Source organism: Bombyx mandarina, chromosome 05 (assembly GCF_030267445.1).
Source record: "Bombyx mandarina strain Sakado chromosome 05, ASM3026744v2".
NCBI classification, from domain to species: Eukaryota; Metazoa; Arthropoda; class Insecta; order Lepidoptera; family Bombycidae; genus Bombyx; species Bombyx mandarina.
Window position 1 is genome coordinate 13,334,282 of NC_143212.1, and position 27,029 is coordinate 13,361,310.

Genomic DNA, 27,029 nt, shown 5'->3' on the forward strand with positions numbered 1-27,029 from the left:
AGCCGTTAGTTTTATGACTTTTTTTTTTAAGTTGGGTGGACGCGGTCACGGCCCATCTGGTGTTAAGTGGTCATCGGAGCTCATAGACATCAACAAGGTAAATGCCGCCACGAAACTTAAAACATGAGTTCTAAATCACAGTTCTAAAGTAAAAGGTCTGCCCATTCTTTCTAACCAGAACGCATTACCTATTGGTTTGGGGCTGAAATAGTCAGCGTAGTGGTACGTACCAACAGTACGAACTCACCAGACTCCCTACCACCAGGATTTAAGGATAGCGGTAAATTTAGTCTTTGTGAAGCGTATGTCCTCGTCGTTGAAGTCGTCGTGGCCTAAAGGACAAGACGTGGACGGACGATTTTCGAATCTCAGGCGTGTACCAATAGGTACTTAACAAATATTCACGATTGTCTTCCACGGTGAAGGAATAACATCGTGTAATAAAAATCAAACCCGCAAAATTATAATTTGCGCAAGTACTGGTAGGACCTCTTGTGAGTCCGCACGGGTAGGTACCACCACCTTGCCTATTTCTGCCGAGGCAGGCTATTTGGTTTAAGTGACATTTCGCTTAAGACGCGACATTTATTTTTGTAATTAAAAATGCGTTTTACTTGGTATTAGCATCAACAATTCGATGTTTTTAATTGAACTTAAATTAAATTTACTGCATTCGAATAGCTGAGGAAGTTTTTTTATTATGATATTTTTTCCAAATTTTAAACATGGCCATCTTGTAAAGTCGTAAAAATGTTGCTTAAGCCAACCAACCTTTCACACCTTGATATGTAAGCAAACGTTTAACGTTAAGTACCAAATATCTTTAAGAAAGACATTGTCTTCAAGGTGCCTTCGAACCCAGACCACAAGGTACATGTGGTTGTACAGTGGTACATGGCAGTTTTGTTAATAAATTACTAATATTATAAACGCGCAATTTCGGATGCTTAACCCAAACATAGTTTATATCCTAAGATAAAACATAGGATAATTTATGTTATGGTAAATGACATGACCCGGACAATCCCGGCTTATTTGCTATAATAAATACGACGGTGGGTAAGTGATTTTAACTACCAACATGAGTACAAAATTAAGGTAGTTAATCTGTTAGTTAATGAAAATGAGAGTGAAACAAGGATACTTTTTGGCGGGAACACGAGGAGTGAAGCTGTGTGTGTGTGTGTGTGTATTTTTGTTGTCTATTTAGTGTTTCTTCAGGTTTGAATGTGTAGTAACGGTAGTTTATTAACTGTTTAATATCTGTGAAAGTGCACAAATGTGGGAAAATGAAACAAAGTCCCTGGACGTAACTTCTCGGGATCCTCCAAAAAATCTCAGTAAATGATCACTATTTTACTGAGATTGTATTTCATCCCGACTATATTTCATCATATCCCATATTATCTCATCTCATTTCATTTAATTTCATACCAGTTAATTAATGTCCCAAATTAATCATTTTCATTTCATTTCACTCCATATTATCATTTTTCATAAAGTTAAGAATATAAATTAAAAATAAGACATGACTTAAAGGTCTTAGTTACCAGGTCATAAAACCCCTTTAAAAAAAAGAGTGAACAAGCAACTCTTTATCTCGAGAAAATGTAACATATTTCATTGCTTTTTATACAAATATAAGGCGTGTGAAACTGCGGGTCACGTCTAGTACGTATACAAATCAGGAGTCAGCCTATTAAAATAATTTTATTTTCCGTTTACGTCTGAAGTTAATTGCCGTTTGGGGACGTTCCCTTTACACCTTGTAATGTAATTATATGTACGTTACAACAATAATAAAACATTATATTTTACATAACACAAAAATTAACGTCAAAGGAAACTCCGAGAATTGAGAACATTGTACGGAATTAGCATAACAAATTGAAATCAAAGCACGAGTTCTGAGACGTCATTCGCTAAATAATAACGTCATCGAGATGGGGTGGAATTAAGTTCAGAGCGGCTCCTGTCACAGCAATGACAACTCTCTGTCGTCGCTCGAAGCTAACAAACACGACGATGTCATTTATATTCATGAGTTGTACAACGTAATTCGAAACAAAACATGGTTCGGCCAAAATGTATTGACTCAACACCAAAATTGTATAATTATCTATCTATCTATCTATCTATATATATAAAAATGAACTGCTGTTCGTTAGTCTCGCTAAAACTCAAGTACGGCTGGACCGATTTGGCTAATTAGGGTCTTGAATTATTTGCGGAGGTCCAGAGAAGGTTTAAAAGGCAGATTTAATATGAAAATGCTCGGAATTAAATAAAAATTCTTTTTCCTTTGATGTGTGTTGTTTTAAGTTTATTTTATACATTTTATTTATCGATTGAGGCACTACGAAGTCTGCCGGGTCAGCTAGTGAATAATAATAATGGTAGGCGGCGACTTGGCTGTGCCCCTGGCATTACTGATGTCCACGAGCGACGATAATTTACCATCAAGTAGGGCGTATGTTCGTCTGCCAAGAAAAGGCCATAATTTTTTTAAATTACTCATTGACAAGAATACAAGTTTAATGTTAGAAGTTTTATAAATGATTTGAGGTATTTAATATCGAAAAATCTTGTTGTTAGAAGATCGTTCATGCATTTCAAAGATTAGTGATTACACGCGTGTATTTACTAGCTATATGATCGCTTGGTACAGAAAAAAAAAAACGAAAGTATTCGTAAATTCGGAAACAAGCAATTAATGTAGCTTCTACAAGAAGCTAACTTAGTTTCGGGGAAATTAAATTTTGGAAATTTGTCCGTGAAGCAATTATCGAATTTACGAGGACTGTAACGTTTTTTTTATAGCCACGTCAAATAAACGTTTGGTCTTGCTTCAGAATCAAATTACTCGTAATAAATTTCGCTTTGTATTTTTGTTTGAATGGCAAATAAATTATAAGGCGCTTCTTTTATATTTCATCGGAAATATTATTTGGATAAGCATAACGTTATGAGATTAAAAAGATAAGGAAAGTACGTCACAACGTTCAACGTTCAAATTGTTTATTATATGTTGTTTATGTAGATCTCTTTGATGATAGCTGATTGTTGGAACTACGTACTTACGTACGTTTACCCAATTAAAACAACTACAAATACAATTAAAACATTCACAACATTCACCTTTTTTTTTTGTGGAGTAAATAGAGCGACCGGTCCACGGTGTCCTGACCCGGCAGGCTGGTTCTGGTCCAGCGGGATTTTCCGGGACACCAGCGGCACCGTCTGGGCGGCCCGACGGGCTGCCGTACCGAGACGGTTCAGAGCCTTCGATTCGCCTCGAAGGCTCCGTCGGCTGGGCGTCCTTGGGGTGAGCCGCGCCGTCTGGTTGTAGTGTTGACCGCGGTAACCCCTCTACCTCATCCAGGTTCTGACCTCGGAGGGGATCGGACGTCGGGTGTAAGAGTGCAGGGGAGTCGTTTAGTGGGTGGCCCCTAAGCTCCTTGGGCCCGCGGTATGCTCACAACACCATGCAGATCGTAGAGTCTCACATACCCCGCGCGCCCCTTTTGCGCGGGGACCTCGTAGGAGGTTCGGCCCCCTACCCGAAAAAAAAAAAAAACATTCACCTACCTAGGTGATTGTTGTTGTCGGCGTGTTCAATTACTACTACTACCACGCTGAAGTAATAGTGTTGTGGTAATCAAAACTCGCAAGCTTAATCTGGGTAGGCATTAGTAATAAGGCAGTTTCTTTTTACTGCTTTATTGGGTGTACCGGCCCACCTTCCCATAGACATCATCAACGTAAATGCCGTCACCTACCTTGAGATATGAGTTCTAAGGTCTCTTTTTTCCTACTTATGCTGATAGCCTTGAGAGGCTATGTCAGCTTACCCTAGCGTGTGTAGGTGAGCTCACGGGGCTCAAACCGGAGAGTTGCTAACACTGACCCTAGCAAGAGCAGTGCTTCGCAGAATCTACCACCGGATCGGAAACGCGACCCACTGAGAAGATCCGGCGAGAAACGCAGTGGGCTGTGTCTGTGGGTTACAAGGTCTCAGTTATTACAGTAAAACGGCTGCTCCACCCTTCAATCCGAAACGCATTACTGCTTCATAGTCACCTATTAATTTATGTAAATTACATTCACCCTGAAAACCAATCTCGGAATTGTTTTCACAGCGTTGGTAATTGAATTATACAGACATAAACACCTGAATTTCTGTTCTTTGAAACGATTAGATAATTTTGAAACTAATATATTTTATATCAGTACCGATTGTGTGTTGCTTTATTTTAAGCTTGTGAAAATTTTATAGTCACCAGTTTGTTTATCTATTTTATTAACGGCCATTGATTTTCAACAGAAGCGGGCTTACAGAATGCCCCGGCCTGGTGATATTTGATAATTACTAGGAGTGTAGCCGAAGTCGCTTATCCGTATCTTTTATTTCATAGTGGTAGAGTCTAGTAAGATATAAAAGTATATTGGTGTGAGTGTCAATGGTCGTCTATTATAGCCTTTAAATAAAAATAATAAGAACTTAAGATAGTAGTGGTGCCTTCTATGGGCCAAGAAATTGCAACTTCATTACTTTATTCATATAATAAATAACTAGCTTTCCGTTTGAAGCTTCGTCCGCGTGGACTATATCTTATATTGTTTGAACAGAGACCCATTATTAGCTGTGGGATGAAAGGAAGTCTACGTTCTTGGCCAGAGCTCCATGTATTTCGAGACCGAATTTGGTCAAGATCGGATCATTGTGTTTTTTTGCCTATATACTTTTTTAACCCTTTTTTGTGAAGCTAGAACGGTGTACATATTGTTTTTCAAAACAAAATGTAGACACGAACGATGCCATGTCCATTGGCAATTCAGTTTGGGGTTAGTGTCGATTTTTATTTTCTTTGCAATCAGCGAACAGTTCGAGTGCTTCATTTTAATTAACACAGAGTGAAGTGACAGCTTCAGCCTTCCACCGAGAAGATTATTATAGTACACTTCAAAGAGTTGTCAGTTAATTAGGGCCCTTTGTAAACAGAGACGCGATCAAGTGGGCCGAACGCTTTCTACTCGAGTTTCGTCAGTGGTACGGGTTCGGCTGAATAAACACGTAAATTTGTTTTTTGATCCGTTTGGATTAATAGTTACTTCGTAGGATAGTTATGTAGTCGTTATTAAGTATGATAGTTATATTATGTTAAGTATGAATTATTTAACATTTTCAATGAACTAAACGCAAAGATAAAGAATAAACTAAGGAAAGGTACCATTAAATTGTTACTGTCATTTAAACCTCCAATTTATGTGCAGTAGTGTACGTAAGATTTTTATTATTTCGGAACTGCAAGATTCAATATATGGATGGTTAAGTTTCCTAATCATAAATGGTCCAAGTGGACTCCCCTTGTACGAGAATCACTTGGTATTCTGTTGTAATGGAATACAATATTTGACTACTAACTAAGCTGATGCTGTTTGTTTTAGTAAGATATATTTTTCTAAATCCGCCGTGTAAAGATGTAGTGTTAGCTGGAGACAGCGCGTTCCGCAGCTGTTTGCAATTCCATTTCATTTTTTCAGAAAAGTACTCATCTTCAATTTACAGATGGGCCTTTAACGTACGCACGTGACGCACGTACATGTGTATGTACAATATTTTTCTTTAGAAATTTCCTTGATGTTTTTTATCCTCAAGGGTAGATAGATCATACGGCCTACCTCATGGTGAGTAATATTTATAAATGGATATCAGCAAAGGGGAACTCAAGCCGCTGCCTACGCTTCGTTCGTTTTCATGTATCAGATTTCATTTCAGAACTGTGTGATTGGTGACAAAAATTACCTCTGACAACGCACTGTTGATGAGTACGGGCACTATGGGCTAGCTTTCTCTTTGCTGTGTGCCGTATATAAGTCTCTCTCATCTAAACCAAGATGATCTATCTGAATACAAATATACAAACCCATAAACTAATTTATCGCTTTTATTGTATTTCTCGATGAAAATGACTAACTTCAGTAAATTCAAAGTTCAGAATAGTCTGATTGCCGACATGAAACAAGATATGCAATCGACTTTTAGAACAAGTAAGTAACAAACTTGTAGTAGTTCTGAGTCGTTTGTATACTTCGGATCTTGTTCATCTCTATAGTTGCATATAAGATGAAGAGATTTTGTATAAATTATCATGTGAATCTTCACATTTCTTACTTCACTTCTTTCTTAATTAACATAATGGTATTCTAAAAATTTTGAAAGTAATCGATGAAAATAAACTTATATAAATATATCTTTAATCGATTTATTGGCTTTGTAGTCTGGATAGCACATGGTCCACCAGATGGTAAGTAGTCACCGTCGCTATTGGACACAAGCAATGCTAGAGCAAAGCCGTTGCCTACTTACAACTTTATTTGCCGTTGGATGACTTTATGTATAAGTTTTCTGGAAAATATTGTGTATTTAATCAAATGCTAAATGAAGTTCTTGAAAGACGACCACACGCGAGAAGGCACCGCGCAAATAGGTCCCAGGGTAGTCCGACCGCGTGATGCAATCTTTAGGAATCCACTATCAGTTTTTAGGGATCTTTTATTTTATGATAGCTATGACATCAGGTCCTGATATCTTTGAGAATGATAAAAAAAGAACTTCCAGCGAACGGGTATATCTGCTAGGTAGACTGCCGCCGGTCTTATTGTTGAAGTTCAATTCTTAGTACGAGTCATGCTTTAGCCGGGCTACTTCTATTCTATGACAGAATATCGTTTCGCCTTCTAATCGAAAGAAATTGGTACAAAATGATAAGTTTTAAAAGCAAAATTTTAATCCTATTTTCTCCTAATCTTTTAGCCATTCACGAGATTGAGCCACTAAAAATATGAATATGGTTTTTTTTTTCATCTCTACATGAAAAAAAAAATGGTAATATGCAAAATGAGTCTAAGCCGTGAGATGTCTATGTCCGAATCTTGAGTGTATTTTTCTCTGGGTATTTTGATGGGTAGCTAATATACTTACTGCTTTCAGACAGTTTAATGTTCTATAATGTTTCTACTGTACCTGCAACAAAATGAGAATGAATTAATAAAGGTATGAACCTATTATACATATAAGTGTAATATAGTTGATTCATTCTGATCTTCAATGTACTCGTTTGTTCCTTTCACTTGCCTATCTGAAGCAGTTAACAATTCCGACTACTTTATAGGGGCTATATACTATATACTTAGGTAGGCTATATAGCCTACCTGCAGTGAAGTATTTACTAATGCCCATAGACATCCATTAGTCAATTTAACCGCTCATCTTCAAACATTATATATCATTCCCGATCCTGCGGACAGAATTGAAAGCAGTCGACGTCGCCCAAAACACGTCGTTTCGGATCCTCCCGATCCACTAACGGTGCTTTTAGGTACCTCAAGCACCGGTCATCTTTCTCGTCGAATCCGTCGCTTGCGACGAACGGCTCGACGAGTAAATTAACCAACAGATACAGCCCACTGAGTTTCTCGCCGGATCTCAGTGGGTCGCGTTTCCGATCTGGAGGTAGATTCTGCGAAGCACGGCTCTTTCTAGGGTTCATGTTAGCAACGTCATCAGGTTTGAGCCCCGCGAGCTCACCTATTAGTTAAGGTTACGCTGAAATAGCCTCTCAAGGTTATCAGCTTAGGTAGGAAAAAAAAACATATTTTGACGCGAACATATTTAAGTCGTCGTGGCCTAACGGATAAGACGTCTGGTGCATTCGTATATAGCGATGCAACGGTGTTCGAATCCCGCAGGCGGGTACCAATTTTTCTAATGAAATACGTACTTAACAATTGTTCACGATTGACTTCCACGGTGAAGGAATAACATTGTGTAATAAAAATCAAACCCGCAAAATTATAATTTGCGTAATTACTGGTGGCAGGACCTCTTGTGAGCCCTCGCGGGTGGGTACCACCGCCCTGCCTATTTCTGCCGTGAAGCAGTAATGCGTTTCGGTTTGAAGGGTGGGGCAGCCGTTGTAACTATGTTGAGACCCTTAGAACTTATATCTCAAGGTGGGTGGCGCATTTACGTTGTGGATGTCTATGGGCTCCAGCAACCATTTAACACCAGGTAGGCTGTGAGTTCGTCCACCCATCTAAGCAATAAAAAAAAATAGCTAGCTTTACGGTCTCGTTTGAAGAGTAGGACAGTCATTGTATGTCTAATTGAGGTATAGGCTTCAATCTCAATATGGATGGCAAGATTTATGTTGTGAGGCATATGGGTTCCAGTAACCCCTCCGCAGGTCGACCGTGAGCATGTTTACTTTTCATTCATTAATAATAATAAATAAATGAGGTAAGTCTCAATTAGATTGGGTGACGGCTATCTCGCACATCGAAGCTGTACACATTACTTATTCTTTAAGTACATATTACAGATACTTATGCATTATTAGAATGTTACATACATATATCCCGAAGTCCGAATAAACCTAAGAAAAATGTCTAGAGGAAAAAAATCGGTATAGTTGGCAAATTTAGTTGAAATTTTAATAAAATGAAAGAGCAAAGTGCATTGTATCAGTTAATAACAAATACCGTATCTAAAAAGTTTTTTACTTTTATAATTGAATGAATTATTGGCAAAATTAATATTTAAATGACAAAATAATCGTATTATCTCGACGCTATTTATGACCACTTGATACTTTAGATAACATTAATCTTTTCTGCTCATGGGTTTTCTGTATTTTTTATCGGAGCTATCTATAACGAAGATAACAAAGTGATAATTGGCGATAAATAATTAATCTGTCTGTTAATTTTCATTTACCAAAACAGCGCAGGGTTTTTCCAATACTATGAATTTGAAATATCTACTTGTGTTGATTGATTGATCTACTTGATTCATAGTTTTTTTGAAACGAAGCTCCTTATGGGACGATGCGGAGGGGTACTCTAACCGGGAAAAAACGTCCGTAACGTAAGATTTTTATTAGCAATGCACACAGTGTACGACATAACTTGGTAATAAAGTACAAAAAAAATAACATATTTTTTATCATTCATTGACCACGATCTCAGAGCGTTCGTTTGCGCAATAAACTAACTCTTATACAAACAACCGTGAATGAAGTGTACCATAAGTTCGTACGTTACCGAATAACCGTGGTTTGTTGCGAAACCTCCAGTTTTATTTCTTTGTACCTCGAATAGAACTTAAAATTAATATTTTTATTATAAAGACATTCGTTCCTATCCGGTGTCCCACGACACCACACATCTTTTTTTACAACAATAACACTACATAATCTAGAGAACCAATGAGATAAAAGTACTTTTATTAAGTATTTAATTGTACATTTAAGTATTGTTGTAATGAAAATTTTGATCATGTTTCCTTTCGCAGTTACCTACTACCTACTTCTACCTAATTTAAGTAAAAACTATTAAAGCAATAAAGAAAATAAATACACCATTGATTTTAAAACAAAGTTTTTTTTAGGTTATTATGTATAAGTGTAATTTTGATTCAATAATCATTTTATAACAAGCATCTAAAACTATTTTATAAGTCTGTCTCTTCTGTTTAGTCGTTGAAAGAGGTAAACTGATTCTGACGGGAATTTTCTTAGCAGGCGAAGAACTTCTGAAATAATGTCTTGGGCTATTTTTATTTCTGAAATACTAAACAGTCTTGAGTGAAATCGAAAAACCGTAAAAAGATGGTGCTACCGTCGCATGTTACGCATTAGTTGGACGCAGAGGGTCAGGAACGAAACCGTACTTCAGCGCGTTCATATGTCCCGGAAAATGCTGCCTGCTATCGAAAAGCGCAAGATAGAGTATCTCGGCCACGTGCTCAGGAACGATCGATACATGCTACTGCAGCTGATAATTATGGGCAAAGTGGACGGAAAGAGACGTGCTGGGCGAAGAAAAAAGTCATGGCTCCGGAATGTCCGGGAGTGGACCGGCATTGCCTCCGTCGAACAGCTGTTCCGGCTGGCTGCTGACAGAAAGGAATACAGAAAGCTAACGGCCAACCTTCAGGATTGAAGAGGCACTGGAAGAAGAAGAAGAAGTAAAAAAATTGGTTGCACTGTAAATAAAAATTTGACACTATTCTTAATGCTTTTGGTGCTGAGCTTATTATAACATATTTTGCAGAAAAGTTTCAAAATTTTTGAAAAAAAAAACACCATGTACAAAAAAGGTAAAGAAAAGGGCTTAAAACTAGACGTTCACGTTTTGATTTCCTTGCTTAAGTTTTTTTTAATAATAATAACAAATAGCTGGGAGCAAATCACGCAAGGTCATCTGACTTCAATTTAGGATTCTGTGTGTTATGGGTACTAGAGACTGACGTACACTAATCACGATCCTTATCTTAGAACAATTTAAAAAAATTCTCTTGACGTTAGCAAACGAAAACGAATGACAGTTCTTAGGACGAAGGCAACGCTCTCCAAGAAGGCAGGTTGGTAAGTGTGGTAGCGTCTACGCGCCTCCATCAGCTAGGCTCTGTCGTAGCACGAAGTTAGCCGAGTTCCGACGATCGGGAATCGTACTGCGAGTCATTTAGCTACCAAAGTAATGACCATCTCCGACCTTATATAATATATACACATACATGCGCGCGCCACGTAGATAGATCATAAGCACCTAGACAAAGAGCCAACAAACGTATTCATCACACAATGTTTCCCCGTTGTGGGAATCAAACCCTCGGCGCAACAGTCAGAGGCGCTAACTCCTGCATCATCGAGTCGGTGAAAGTTTACTACTGCGTTATTTCTACCAATAGATTATGTTAATGACAATCTGATGTAGTATGGGCAATTCAATTGTACCAACAAACATTACAGACGAAAGGAATTTAAAGACTGAACGTGAATAAATGTTAAAATTTCCTAATTTTTAAAAATACATATTTGAAGTTATAAAAATAAAAAAAAAGACTAATAGAACAGTATAGCATGTAATAATTGTTTTTTTTTTTGCCTTTGTAGGCAGACGAGCATACAGCCCACCTGATGGTGAGTGGTTACCGTCGCCCATGGACTTCAGCAATGCCAGGGGCAGAGCCAAGCCGCTGCCTACCGCAAGTAGTATTCAGACTAGTATTAGTTTTCAAACTATTTGGTTATCTGTGTCCAGTTCTCTTTTAATGTTTTTGATAGTGATATTTGAAAACAATTGTTAGGAATTTTAATAAAATCAAATTAAAATTACGTATTATTAGATAAAATAGTTTGAATTACATTTTCCTTAGCTGATATAATGTTGTGACGATAGATCAGCGTCGACAAACAACTTATTGATATATGATATCCATAACTTAGATAAGAAAATTCATGTTTTTTTATCTTGTACTTTATTTCGATACCTTCAAAGACAAATTAAAAAAGAGTTTCTAAACGTTTAAAAATTAACATTGTTACAGTGCCCAAAAATGACTCGTCCATCATTTCATGCTTGGAATTTAATTTCTGCTTTCTTTTTTTGTAAAATAGGGCTAAACTACAATCAGAGCGAGATGTGTAGTACAATAGACATAATTCGAACCCCTATACAGTTTCCGAACGACCTTATTACGAGAAGCTACCGTGCTACTGAAACGACCCAGAGGTAGGTCGCCGCTTGGCCTATATTTTCTCTTTTTCCTCGCAATTCATATTCGCATGCGCTGTCTCTCTCCGTAATGACGTCATAACGCAACCCAACGTGAATATGTGTGCGTGTATTCAAACGCTCATCCTGGATGTGCGTTAGTTCTGATGATTATTATGCTTCGATGAACCTCAGTTAAAAGCGTCATTGAAATTATTAGCTATGCATTTTGGGTAATTCTGACCTAATTAAATTATATTGACTTTTTTTTTAAATAGATTATTTTCTTAAATGTATATTTTTTATTTGTTAGATGGCTGACAAGAGTTCTAAGGTCTCAGTTGTAACAGTATGGCGGCTGCCCCACCCTTCAAACTGAAACGTATTAATTCCTCGCGGCAGAAATACGCAGGATGGTGGTGCCTACCCGTGCGGGCTCACAAGACGTCCTGCCACCAGTAATTTTTCAAATTATATTTTTTGCAGATTCGATTTATATTACACGATGTTATTCCTTCACCATGGAAGTCAATCATGAACATTTGCTAAGTACGTATTTCATTAGAATAATTGGTACCAGCGTGCCAGTGTGATTCGCGAACACCGGCACAGTCGCATTGCTAGATATAAATGCAACGGGCGTCTCATTCTTTAGGATACGACAACCAACTGGTGATAATACTACACAGTGAAATGCGATAATTGCTATATATATTTTGTATATTTTGAAACTGACAAACGGAATTAATATTGTATGTCTTTTTCTCATATAACGTTTCAAATGAAGCGCGTTCTTCTGTATTTCCTGTTGGCAGTCTATGTGAATTAAATTGAATTTGTCGTCGACCCGCTTAGATGCTTTTCAGGATTAAATAGTAAATAGTTAAAAGTAATAGTAATAGTAAATAGTCAATCTATCATAATTATTCGTTATCGATATTATCGATATTCTCATTCGATAAGTTCACCTTCCTACCTATCTTCATTTTTTGGTCATTGGTTATTCAGTCGACGTGTCAGGGCTGGAGCGTGGTATGTGGAAAAGAGTTTGATCTACTAAACAACCGCACTGTTATTTTCCCGCACCGAGGAACAATTCAGAAAGAGCGAGAGGAACGCACGCAACTGGTTAGAGCAAATTCCCCCAGGTCATCTTAGGAGAGAGATCACAAGGGCAGCCGTCGCAGCCCCGACCATACGGAGTAACTAGCTAACGTTTGCTTTGCGTTCTTGAGAAACGACTACCTAGTACGAGTAATTGTTTTGATACACAAAATTATATAATATACTAGCGACCCGCCCTCGCTTCGCTTCGGAAACATTAAAACACACATGAAACCAAAAAAATAAATAAAAAATAAATAAAAAAAGTAGCCTATGTTCATCAGGGACAATGTCGGCTTCTAATGGAAAAAGAATTTTTCAAATCGGTTCAGTAGTTTCGGAGCCTATTCGAAACAAACAAACAAACAAATCTTTCCTCTTTATAGTATTAGTATAGTTCTCTTGGTTACGTTTTTTTTTGGTGGGAAACGCGACTTACTGAGAAAAATCCGGCGAGAAACTCAGTGGGCTGTGACTATAGGTTAATTCGCTCGTCGAGCCCTTCGTCGCAAGCGACGGGTTCGACGAGAACGGTGACTGGTGCTTGTGGTACCTAAAAGCACCGTTAATGGATCGGGAGGATCCGTAATGACGTGTAATGGTTACTTACCAGTGTAAGTATACGTCACAGGGAAGATCTTTTAACGAGCGGGTGATATTGCTCGGTAGACCGACGGTCCGTCTGTTGTTGTTCGGAACTTGTATATGCAAGCTTATCTTGAAAATGTCGTAAGCGAGATTCAGGCATCTGTCAAATATGTATGTTGTATGATAGTTATCGCCACACCTGTTTAGGTAGTAATATATATAATATGTATGTGTGTTCTACCTTTCAAATATAATGTATTGTTTCGCAGCGGAAATAAGCCGGATACTGTCTACCTTATATATCCGTGTGCGCTCCACAATACCTACTACCATCAGGGAGGGAGGTAGGTATATCATTATTTTGAAAAATTGCTACGCCAGATTTGTCTTTTTAGCACATTACATTGAGTACCCTTTGTTTATTTGTTTTTGTTTGTTTTGTTGTTTTCTTTGTTTATTAAACCACGGATATTTTAGTTTCTTCAATATTTATCACGGAAACGTATAGTAGTTTTTTTGAATTGATCGCACGACCTCATTACAATACAAGTACAGTAGCTTAACACCGATAATAAAATTAATCCATCATTTGAATGCAATTGTGATATTCTGTGTGTAACTGAAAATTATTTTCGTCATAGATAAGATATGAATCTTTTCGACATTACTATCAAAGCTGTAATTATTTTTTTTTATGGTTGAAGGATTAGTGGTGGCCCGGAGGCCTTAGTAGGCGAGCAAAGGCTCAGCCAGGATTAGCTAATAACCGCCCGAGCGATCCTCCGAAGGAGACCTAACAACTCAAGAGCAGCTGCTTCGCGCATGAACCTATTACAGGATGGGAATCGCGACTCGCATAAAAGATCCGGCGAGTAATTTAGCGGGCTGATGCATGGGTTAGACTGCACGTCGAACTCTTTGCCGAGTTCGACTTGTTGGATTATTGATTAATAGTTTTTTTTTTATATCAGCATAATTCCTGTTGTAATTTCAATCGATAAGTTAATGCTATCGCTTTGTGAAGATCAATAAGTGTGATATGTATATATGAATATTTTTGTTCTTTATCAACAGCATAAGCCAATGACTATACTATATCTCCTCGTATTTCTTGTAATGTAATCAAAATTTAAAACATGATATTATGATTTTTAGCTATGCCACAGTTTTATTGTGGTTTATATGTGCACACCCCCCCCCCCTTTCGCAGAAACCGATGATGGTCCACCTGTTGATACGAGGTTACCAGAATCCATAGACGTGGGTATAGGTGAGAACGTAGTGGCAGTTCAGCAAATTGCAATCAAATTCATTATGCTGAGATACAATGCGGCCTACAAACAGTGAAACCACGAATAAATATGCCTATTAAATAAAAAAATATAGTATACTAGCTACCCGATCTTGCTTCGCTTCGGGAACTGTAATTTATTAATAATCTTATTGAATTTTCTATCTTCATCTTTCATGATATCGGGCACTCGGTTGTTTATAGTCATATAACTATTCAAATATTTGTCCAAATGATGTAGTGTAAAAGACAAAGTTTATCTACTTTAAATACCAGATGCGATAAAAGTATTTATTTTAATATAAGGATTAATTTACTACCAATTGTCCGTTAGAAATAAATTATCAATTTTTATTGTATGTATAGTAAGATAAATATATGCTGTTACGAGATTTTTTGTAAGACTTTCTAGGATAAAAATTTCCATTTTACATTACATATATATGTGTAACTTCATCGGTTTTGCGGCGCACGCTAGAATACTTCGCATATAGCAGATTCTTTTCGTATTTACTGGACACGTATTATTATGGATAATTCACATTTTATCTATACTAATACTAATACTAATACTAATAATATTATATAATATAATATTATAAAGAGGAAAGATTTGTTTGTTTGTTTGTTTCGAATAGGCTCCGAAACTACTGGACCGATTTGAAAAATTCTTTTTCCATTAGAAGCCGACATTGTCCCTGATGAACATAGGCTACTTTTTTTATTATTATTTTTTGTTTCATGTTTGTTTTAATGTTTCCGAAGCGAAGCGAGGGCGGTATAAATTATAACCTATGTGTTATTCTGATTGGTAACCTATATTATTGTAAAGTTTCATCAAAAAAATTTCAGTAGTTTATGGGTGAAAGAGTAACAAATATACATCCATTTATTCTTAAAAACTTTCACGTTTATAATATTAGTAGGATAAATGTCGACGAGTTTTTATGTATTATAGATTCCAATAAGATTGGGCCAACTTAAAAGGAATTTTCGGGAGAGAGGATTTCCTGAAAATTTCTTTGAAGTCTGTATGTTAATGTTAAAATCTGTTAAAAGCGTGATTGGTTATCAGGTATATATATATATTAATTGTGTTTACCAGTTATACCAAGTCTGTATATAGTCTGTATGTATTTCAATGTATAGTAAAAGCTATACATCGAATATAAATTTTTTAAGTTTTTTTTATTGCCCTTGTAGGCAGACGAGCATACGGCCCACCTGATGGTGAGTGGTTACCGTCGCCTATGGACTTATTAAAGTCATTACATACTTAGCGACTATGTGTACCCGACTTCACTTCGCCAATTTTTATTTATCTTAACCAATATTTATATAGCTTCACGGAGAAACGAATGCCTGAATTTGCTTTTTTTTCTTGAAAACTTAAGATTACATAATTAACTCAAAGAAAATATAACAAAACCATTGTTTCCAAACCAATTTTTTATTTCTTTTTCAAGTGCTATTTTACTCACGATTGGCTTAATGTTAAGTGTTATGGCGACAAACATCATAACGCGAATACTATCGACGACCTTGATACGCAAGGTTGATACGTATGATTTAAATCGGAAAGCTACTTCGCGGTTGAAATAGGTAGGAAGGTCAGTTGCCGGCTCACTTGGCATCAGTTATGATGCTATAATTATTGTAAGTTTCACTTATGTTGTTCTTCTTATACTGCCATTCTCTATCGGATGTTGGTAGACATTAAGACTTCAGCGTGGACAAGTGAATTCTGGTTGTACAACTAGCCTACATATCTAAGCCAGGATATGTGACGCTTATCGGCCCACACGTTATCCTGGATCTTCCCTTGCAAGATAAGTTACAAGAGCTCATACTTATCGCCTATTCATTGTTTTCGAAATGCTATGTGATCTCACCACAGTCTTCGGCGGCTGCTTGGCTGGTATTACCGATGTCCACGCGTGACGGTGAAGACTAAAGATCAGTTAGCAGAAGCCCGTCTTCGATGACAGTAGTAAAAATACTACTTAGGTATAGTTATATTTAAGTACCTCTCATAAACGCCTCAGAAGCTCCTCCGTCTTTATCTTGTCCCGACAGCAAACGCATTGTTATCACAAAAATAAACAACACACTAAACTGTTGGTCATAGGGTGAAGAAATCATATATATATTAGTTAAAAGTAGGTTATCCATTATCATGAACACAGATCATGTGACTGATAATGTCGGCACACCACAAAGGATGCTCATCGGGATCCTGAACTCGACTCGCTCAATAATCTCATCTGATAAATTATACATGAGTTTAATAGGTAACATGTTCACTTGATCATGATAAGTTATGTTTAATGTTCAATGAACTAGATGATCAGCAATAAGTATCTGCATGTTATCGCATTTCATTTCCTTCATCACCCGAGAGTGTAGCAAATGAAACTTTGTTATTTCGACGCATACATGTATCATACATTTATTTATTAAGTAGCTGTATGTCGTGTAAAAAACATACGTAAACAATTAATAAAATTGTGTCCATACTGGTGATTATTATTATTATTGTTTAATGATTAGATGGCTGATCGAGCTCACAGCCCACCCGGTGTTAAGTGGTGGTTACTGGAGCCCATAGACATCTGTCTACAACGCTACCCACCTTGAGATATAAGTTCTAAGGTCTCAAGTATAGTTACAACGGTTGCCCCATCCTTCAAACCGAAACGCATTACTTCTTCACGGCAGAAATAGACAGGGTGGTGGTACCTACCCGTGCGGACTGAAAAGAGGTCCTACCACCAGGTTATTAGTTATTAGAAATAGAATTAGAATTACAAATAGAAGTGAATAGTAAAAATAATAACAAAATCATTGGGTACACTTTTTCATACTTTAAAAAGGGAAAAGGGTCCATAATAAATCCGTTATGATCGTACACTGAGCTTATTGTATGCATTCAAAATCTATCTCCAGTAGTCTGATAAGTAGAATATCATGTGCAGCCATACCTATTTGTGCTGCACAATCTGGACTCAGGAGAGTGTTTTCGTCGCAGCTTCTGTCACCATTTTCTTGAGACATTTTTTAAAAACTGTCTAAGAACACTTTTACAGACGGTCTTTCACGAAGTAATATCAGTACTGATCTGAAGATGAAAGGGATCACGATCAATCCATAAAATATCTTTCTTATCAAGAATCTTGAATAAACAAATACAAACATAGGATACTTCAGACAATTGCGTCTATTTACAGACGGTAAACGACCTGTGCGTCCTTGAATAACAAAGAAATCTTGTTTTATTCTTGTAATTTTTATTCCTCTATTATCTGTATTTAAACATTTATGTTAGTTTCTTAAAACCGCATCTTCGATTAAGCATCATAGGCCCAAAAATAACGCGTAGACTATTCAAAATCCGAAAATCATGATTGTTGGTCGTGGAGGACGTATTAGGTGTGCAATGATTACATTAGTACGTTAAAGAAAATTTAGTTAATCGTGACAGTGTTGAAGACGCAAATGAGTGTCTCTCGATTATACTATACGGTGACCATACGATCACTTAGGTATCCAGATTACGGATGCAAACAATCCCAGAGTGTGTGCGGCCAGTAAAACCATTCACAATGGCAGAAATTGGCATGACAGTATTATCAGGACAGTATTTTTAGGCAGCGGCTTGGCTCTGCCCCTGGCATTGCTGAAGTCCATGGGCGACGGTAACCACTCACCATCAGGTGGGCCGTATGCCCGTCGGCCTACAAAGGCAATAAAAAAAAATCTACCCTTGCGAGTTGTTAATGTAACGTGCTTGCCAACTAAATAGCTCAAGTGCCGACAGAGAAGAAACAACAGACAAAAAGAAGAAATTATAAGTACATAAAGAATACTTGCATATTATATACCAAATAACAAGTGATGTTTATGTATATTTACAATTATGTTAATTAGTAATTACGTGATCTGATTTAAGTTACAAATTGGTATATTCCAGGTACTTGGATTGATAAATTAGAGCTCACATGACTGGCGTCATTGTACGAAATTTTGATAATCTCTGTTGATTGCTATCTGATCGCTATCTTTTTGTCACACAATTTTTAATGTTTTCAGCGCATTTAAAGATTCAAATATTTACAATATGTATGTTGCAAACAATCCAGCTAAATATCTCTTTGTCCGCTTATGTATTTAAAGGTAGACAACCTTATGACCTATATAAATTGCTAAAATGTAGTTATTATATAAAATTAGAATTTTTTTATTGATCGAATTGCCAAGCGACGTTATAAGATCTAGTAACATAAAGTACTTTAAACAAATACTGCAATAACCCAATTTTGAAGAGCTTAGAGGCAGTATTACACCTTCGTCTCTGCTCAGAGTAGTTGGATTATAGCGTCTTCACACTTAATTAGCTTATGCCCTCCCTTATTGTCAACCGTGTAAAAACTTTTCCAGAAATGAAATTTTCTCCAAATCTGTTTAACGGATTGCGTTTAACTGAATTAAAACTTTTAATAATATTAAGAAGTGTTTTTTATAGAACGTTCACTCCTTCGCCAGGCACCATTATCCCCAGAGAGGAGGTCGCTATGACACACGTTATCAGCGATGAGCGCCTCCACCTCCTGGCCCCGACGGGTAGCGCGTGGAACACGCACGCCGTCTCGAAGAAAATGGGGTGGTATCCACGGATCGTTCTGACTACCATCGCGCGCTGCGCACATCGGAGTGGTGCTACCTTTTATCGAGTCCAGGTGCGACATCAGATCAGTGCCCCATGAAGGGTCATGGACCGCGGCACCTCCATTTACAGGCGGCGCACCACCAAGTCGGGACCCCTAATCTAACTAATCAGTGAAGGCCCTAGGGCAACAAAAAATGGAAGCAGATAGTTTAGAAAACACATATGATCAATTAATGGTAGTGAATATGGTAAAACTGGAAGATATTTTGATAGATTAAAATAAAAATGAAAAAATACGATGAATAAATTGATCGAAAAACGTAATCGTAATAAACGTCGTAATAAAGAATCACAAATGAGCGCAAGGTTCATTAGGTTTCTTTCAGTGAGCTCGTGAGGTAGCCAAATATCGAGGTTTTTTGTGTACCCAGTTTTTTTCAAATGCGCCAAAACGGTTTTGTGGTCAATTCCCAGTTCTTCAGCTACGTCGTAACTACTGATATGCCGATCTTGCTCCACTTTTTCGAAAATGGCATCCATTTTATCCGTAATAGGGCGATCAGAGCGACGTGCATCTTTGACATCAAAATTGCCGGATTGAAAACGTTTAAACCAAATTTGTGCTACTCTCACTGACACTGCACTAGGTCCGGTCCATAAACATCGCAAATTTTTTTCGAGGCTTGCGTTGCATTTTTACCTTCTTTATATTAAAATTTTAAAATGTATCGAATTTCTTCATTAGATTTACTCATCTTGACAGTACGAAAAATAAATAAAAATAACACATTTTCCTAATTTGAATTAGGAATTATCTTCTTTAAAATTTAAACTTTTAATGATACCAAAACCTGCCAGATACAAATAATATGACCAAAGAGATTTTATTACAAGTTCATACATATTATAATGCGAAAAGACTTTTTCCCCAACCTATTAATAAGTACAATTACAAGTTGTACGGTCTTGTATATAATACTTGTCTTGTATAATCCAGGAGAAATTTATTAGAGGAAGCCACGACCCTCAGCATTGAGGATTATCGACGCAAGGAGGAGAAGAGATCTTTTCTCTCTAATCTAAAGTGGATATCAATATTATAGAACAAGAAGTATCGATTCACAGATAAGCTTATATATACGCTTCTACTTCGATAGCTTCAATAGCTCGATAATTATTGTTATACAAGGTGTCTCAAAAGAAATGTCATATTTAAAACTATAATTTAAAAAAAGTAAGGAATTTATTGAAAATATGTTTATTACATATTAAAATACACTGTTTGGGAATTTATGTTTTAAAAATGAAATCGTCCAAATGTAAACCGTTGCGTTTGCGGCATTCATATAATCGAGCACTAAATTAGCTTATGTCGGCTCGGCAGGTGTTTTCCGTGATGGCTGCACTTTTGTGACGGATATTTCCTTTTAATTGTGCCAGGGAAGTCGGTTTTTTGGCGTAAGCTTTGGATTTGCAATAACCCCACAGGAAAAAGTCCATAGGTGTAAAATCGGGAGGCGTGGAGGCCAACTTATGTCACCTCTCCTGGAGATCAATTTGCCAGGAAAAATTTGACCTCTGACCAGTATCCTGACCAGAATTCTTGCGCCAACTGAATTTTGTACGGGTGCAGTTTTAAATCTTTATGCAAAATGCGGCATAACGACGACATGTGCACGTTTAAGGCCACAGCACGCTTCTGACCTGAAAGGTTCCGAACCGAAGGTTTGGATCGTCCGGAATAGACTGGGCGACACTGTCTACGTTTTCGACCGTTCTCAAAGATCTTAGACGCCCGGGTTTCGGTTTTTCCAGTGTTAAACCGCTCTCTTTAAACTTCTCGTCGAGTCGAGTGGTTGGCGCATCATTCAAGTGACGACGAATATGTCGAATGCTGCAGAATGTTGTACGCGCTATAGTCGCTGAATTATCGTTTTTATAAACCCGCGTACGCACAACGCACGGTCCGCTCCCGAAAAACGCTCCATAGGGACAGAATTCCCAAAAGCCAGGCTACCGATTGATATCCCCCCCGCGCCCCTCAGAATAGTTGGATTCACGCAATACCCAAAACAAATGTGAACTTTCTTTTGAAATGTATAATATGTATAATATTATATAATATTGATAGCCACTTTGGAAAGTAAAATAATTATCTGTTAATCATTAGTGATTCATTATCGAATAAAAAAATTAGGAGATAGCATTTGAATCATCATATATTTATATCATTTATTTATGTACAGTGACAATGCAGGATTGCAGGAATATAAATATGAGGAAGCCTCAAATTTTGTTTCAGTGTGTTTGTTAGGCACAATGAATTCTATCATCATTTTGTTGGCCCTTGGTCTGGCTGCTGTGGCAGGTATGTTCTTTTATTTTAATTTTCACGGATTATTTTACCTAAGCTTTTATAAGTGTTACCGTATTCACACTGTAGGGCTGTATTTTTTTTAAGAATAGTATCAATAATTCAAAAAGGTACAACTCCCTTTTTGTACTTATATCCTGCACTTAGAATTCGCAAATGTTTTTTATATAGTTTCATAATACAGGCCAAAGCCTACAAAAATCTTTAGAAAGATTAATTTGTAAAACATTGAGCCTCCAACTACGTAGCTTACAAACTATACTAAATTGACACGTAGTCTTACTGTCCGAAGATTTGGTAAAATTCAGTTGATATTATTAGTTCCTTTGGGTTTCGCTTATTGGACTAGACTAACTACCTTCGAAGCTTAGTCTCGCATTTGTTATTTTAATCGCGCATTTACTGCAGTTTTACTTGTCATGGAGAACTAAGGTTGGTCGATATGTGACAATATCGTCAATTTTTTTATGGATAATTTATTGACATTTACGTCCTTTTATACAGAAAGAACAATATTTTGAGGTCAGGCAGTTGGTATTAATTAAATAGAAAGAAAGAAAGTTTGTAAATTCGTTGAAACCTGAATAGTGAGTTAACTAGCGTCAAATTACTGAAATTAATAAACGCAAGATTAAACCGTGAAGACAGGTTAAATTATGATTCAAATAATAACAGAGTTATTGTGCTAAGTAAGCAGAAAAGCTAGTTTAGAAGTCAATATAAAAAACGAAAAATCTAATAACATTATCGTAAGCTTACCAAACTTAAAATACCTCAGGTCTTTTCTATTTTACACGGACAAAGAAGTGCTGAGGAAAATTATAATAAAGGCATTTGGAATTCGTATTTTGAGCATTAAATAATTAAAAATAATATAACTACCAAATTAAATAAAAAGATTACGGGTTTTTGCCCACTACTTATTCCCACCTAAGTAACCGCTGTAGAAGAGACTTCCACATGAAAGTAATTAAATAATGAGATGCAGGTATTGGACGAAAAAGATGTGGCACGAAAACTTAAAAACAAAAAACAAAAATGTTAAGTAAAAACGGGCTCCGCCCAATGAGTAACACTTACTATACTATTATTTGTAGGCGGGCACTCTGTTTTTTTTTTAAATGAGGGATAACTAGTGTCCCATAGGCCTTTCCAGTTTCACTAGGACAGGTAGGCGAGTAAAGGCTCAGCCAGGAGGGGTGGGATTTGCTAAGAGCTGCCCGAACACCTCCAAAGGAGACTTAACATCTCAAAAATTAATTTACTACTGAATCGGAATCGCGACCCGCTGAGAAGATTCGGCGAGAAACTCAGCGGGCTTATGTTTTTTGGTTAGGTTGCACGTCGAACTCTTTGTCGAGTTCAACCAGTAGGATTACCGGGGTCGCTAAGCCTGGTCTTAGCGTTAGAGCTGAAGGCGTCTAGTGCAAGTGTTATTGGATCTGATGGATCCGTAAAGACGTGGGCTGGTTGACGTGGGTGGCGCATTTCGTTGACAAAATCAGGGGATTGGGCCTCGACGTAGCGCTTAGTATATCCGAGGCCATGTGCTAGCATATCCAAGGCCACAGGCCCCAAACAGTGCCCTGTCGATGCCCATATCGTGGTTAGAGGCGTCGGTATCGGGGTCAAGGTGCAGTTGAAGTACCTCGGCCTCATTCTGGATAGTCGTTGGACCTTCCGCGCTCAATTTCAGAACCTGCTCCCTCGTTTGTTGGGGGTGGCCGACGCGTTAAGCCAGTTTCTGCCCAACGTTGGGCGGCCTGACCAGGCGACGCGCCATCTCTATACAGGGGTGCGATCAATGGACTTATATGGGGCGTCCATGTGGGGCCAGTTTCTGGGGTAGCGAAGCTGCTGCAACGGCCACAACGCACCATCGCGGTCAGGGTCATCTGTGGTTATCGCACCATCTCGTTCGAGGCGGCGTGTGACTGGTGGGATGTCGCCGTTTGTCCTGGAGGTAGAGGCGCTCGCCGCTGACTATCAGTGGTGGGACCTTTGTGCCCGGGGCATCGCGTGTCCTAGCTCCAGTCTGGTCAGAGCGCGGAGTGCCCAATCTCGGCGGTCCGGGTTGGAGTTATAGTCCAGGTGGCTGGCTGATCCTTCGGCTGGTCGTAGGGCCGCCGAGGCAATTCGCCCGGTCCTTGTGAATTAAGTGAATCGTGAGAGAGGACCCCGCACTTTCCGGCTCACGCAGGTGCTCATTGGGCATGGTTGCTTCGGTGAGTTCCTGTACCGGGTCGGAGCTGAGCTGACGGTCAAGTGCCACCATTATGGTTGCGACTTTTTTTTTATTGCTTAGATGGGTGGACGAGCTCACAGCCCACCTGATGTTAAGTGGTTACTGGAGCCCATAGACATCTACAACGTAAATGCGCCACCGACATATAGATATAAGTTCTAAAGGCTTCGTCAAACAGAACGCGTAATTAGCGCGCGTCAGGGCGCTAAACTGACGGCGCGCTATGACGCCGAGATGTGTTGTACTACTATGGTAACATACCGTCAAACAGAGTGTCAGCGCTATAAGCGCTATAGCGCTGGCTAGAAAAAGCTATAGATTATACGATTATTTATATTTTTTTATTGCTTACATAAGTGGACGAGCTCACGGCCTTCCTTGTGTTAAATAAGTTATCGGAGCTCATAGACATCTACAACGTAAATGCCGCCACCCGCCTCGAGACATGAATTCCAAGGACTCAGTTTTTACAGTTACAACAGTTGCCCCCCCCCTTTAAACCGAAACGCATTACTGCTTCACGGCAGAAATAAGCGGAGTGGTCGTACTTACCCTTGCGGTCTCACAAGACTTCCTTCCATCAGTAATCGTATAATATCCGTATTATAAATAGGTAGATGACAAAGAGTCCAGAAAAAATGTCTCAGGATATTAGCTTACCGCTTGAAACCAGGTCGAAATAATCTTAATTATGAACATAGATTAGCCCAATTCAAAATTGATTCTTTATCTCTTCGTCGTAAACACTTTGATTTAGTCTATTTGTACAAAATCACACATTACATAATAAATTCAAGTGAGTTAATTTCGCAAATATCTTTTAATACCAGATACACTGCGCGTTGATCACATCGCACTAATCTTTTAGCACTTGAATTTCACAAAAATAACATCTCATACTTTAATCCCATTGTTAGAATGGCACGACAATATAATGAGTTGGCAAGTAGCAACAGCGTATGTTATACATGGTATTTAGGCATCGGTTCAGTTCTTAATTTTTTTTCTGTATGCACCTGTCTCGAATTGCAATCCAGATTGTTATGTTAAACATTTAAACTTATAATTTCTATGGTTGTAATTTGTTTTGTGCATCAATAAAAAGAAAAAAAAGTATAATCGGATTTCATTTTTATTACACGATGTTATTCATTGACCGTGGAAGTCAATCGTCAACATTTGTTAAGCATGTACTATTTCATTAAAAAAATGGTACTTTTCAGCGGGATCGGAATATCGGTGCATCGCTAGACATGCTAGATACGAATGCACCAGACGTCTTTACCTTACAGGCCACGAAATCTAATAAAATTTACAACATGAGATTTCATTTGCTGAGTTTTGAAAACAATGGCTCACAGTTGGAACAAAATTTATTTAATAAGCCTGAACAGTTCACAGCTTTATTATTCCATCTAATTAATTTATTTTTAGTTTTTTTATTTTCTAACGTCTCTTAACTTCATTAATACCATCAATCATAAAGTACGAACGCGAGAGACGACGTTTAAGTATTTCTTATTGATACATTTAATTTAAATGATTATTTTTGTTTCAGCTGTTCCAACAAACCCCCAAAGGATTATTGGTGGCTCGACAACCACCATTGACCGGTACCCCGGTATTGTTTCTCTGTTGTTTACAAGGAATTGGAGTCAGTGGTGGCAGGCTTGCGGTGGAAACCTTCTTAACCAGAGATCTGTTCTTTCCGCTGCTCATTGCACATTGTAAGTCGAAACTTTCTGATTTTTCTGTCTTTTTTTTTATAATTTAAAAGTAAATACACATTATTATTCTGAAGGAATTATCACAGAAAGTACTGCCACCTCCATTTTTCTCCTTCCTCCAGGCTTGAAAGAAAGTTTTACGAGGTAAATAATATTATTGTTTCAGCGGTGATCAAACGGGTGCATGGCGTCTTCGTGTTGGTTCCACCTGGGCCAACAGTGGGGGTGTTGTGCATCAATTGAACAGAATTATCCATCATCCCAATTATAACAGACAAACAGCTGACAGTGACCTCTGCATCTTACGCAGTAATACCAACATAGTTTTGAACAACAACGTTCGTCCTGTTAATATTGCTGGTTCCAATTACAATCTTGCTGATAACCAACCTGTTTGGGCTGCTGGTTGGGGTGCTACTTCGGTAAGTTAAATAATGTTATTATCGGCTTACAAAATTATTTTGCCCGGTATGCTGTTGAGCATTAAACGAACACAATCAAACAGATACAATTAATGAAGAGTGTGATCATTTAATAATGCACAATTTTCAGCTCGGAGGGTCTGGTTCGGAGCAGCTCCGTCACGTCCAGGTCTGGACCATCAATCAGAATACCTGCGCCCAACGTTACAGACCCATTAACCGTTCTATCACCGCTAACATGTTGTGCTCTGGTGTTTTGGACGTTGGTGGTCGCGACCAGTGCCAGGGTGACTCCGGTGGTCCTCTCCTCCACAACAATGTCCTTGTTGGTGTCTGCTCATGGGGACAGTACTGCGCTGACCGTCGCTACCCTGGCGTCAACGTTCGTGTTTCCCGCTTTACTTCCTGGATCCAGTCCAATGCGTAATAATTTTAAAGAAGAAACCAACGAACAAAATTATTATAAATAATATGTATATTTGTATTATTTTTTCAGTTAATTGAAATATAAAATTATCATTGAAATAAGTACGGTTTTTTTTGTGCCAAATGGGATGATATTTTTAGTATAGTTTTCAATCAGATTTCCACTAAGTCTGACTAAATGGAAGTTTGAAAACATATGGACAAAGTCCAATGTACATTGTGATGCACCGTGTGATTTTTTAATACGACTAGCTGTACTCGTCTGCTTCGCTGGGCATTTAAAATTAACATTATAATTTCTCACCCCCACAAAGATTCTCATCATTAATGCCCCCGCAACTGGTGTAGGTAGTCCAACTTTCATATAAATAATAGCCTATCCATTAAGTACATGTATTTTCTACATGGACACCAAATTTCAAGTCAATCGGATGCATGGTTCAGTAGTTATAATGGAAGATCCGTAAAAACCACTGAAGATTTATATTTTATATTAGCATAGATGACTTGTTATCGACCGCCAACCATTTTCTAGATTGCTTTATAATTGAAGTCCAGTTGCTCATAGATGGATATGGGAAATGGAATCATTAAGATGATGATTTCAGGTCCTAGTTTCCTACACCA

General features: G+C 37.9%; 2 protein-coding genes across 8 annotated transcripts in view; one reads left to right on the plus strand and one right to left on the minus strand.

Annotated features, from left to right (window-relative positions):
• The window catches only part of kcc (solute carrier family 12 member kcc), a 468,256-nt gene that overhangs the window by 78,249 nt on the left and 362,978 nt on the right, over positions 1 to 27,029 (minus strand). The window contains exon 1 of one of the 7 annotated variants that reach the window (XM_089727864.1): positions 17,524 to 17,625. The exons of the other annotated variants lie outside the window; for them this stretch is intronic. Coding sequence (XP_089583990.1) covers positions 17,524 to 17,596 — 73 coding nt within the window. The 5' untranslated portion in view covers positions 17,597 to 17,625. Of the gene's footprint in view, positions 1 to 17,523; positions 17,626 to 27,029 lie in introns of those variants that run through there. 7 annotated transcript variants of the gene reach the window in all.
• LOC114246228 (trypsin, alkaline A-like) lies at positions 21,431 to 26,445 on the plus strand. Its single transcript, XM_089727878.1, has 4 exons — positions 21,431 to 21,576; positions 25,386 to 25,554; positions 25,721 to 25,976; positions 26,107 to 26,445. Exons 1-4 carry the CDS (start codon positions 21,447 to 21,449, stop codon positions 26,401 to 26,403), a joined length of 852 nt encoding a protein of 283 aa, XP_089584004.1. The 5' UTR covers positions 21,431 to 21,446; the 3' UTR covers positions 26,404 to 26,445.

Bases quoted from the DNA above. Each gene is read 5' to 3' on its own strand.
- LOC114246228 (XM_089727878.1), top strand. From the start codon at position 21,447: ATGTACAGTGACAATGCAGGATTGCAGGAATATAAATATGAGGAAGCC. The intron at 21,577-25,385 runs GTATGTTCTTTT...TTTTTGTTTCAG, and splicing joins TGGTCTGGCTGCTGTGGCAG to CTGTTCCAACAAACCCCCAA. The intron at 25,555-25,720 runs GTAAGTCGAAAC...TTATTGTTTCAG, and splicing joins TCCGCTGCTCATTGCACATT to CGGTGATCAAACGGGTGCAT.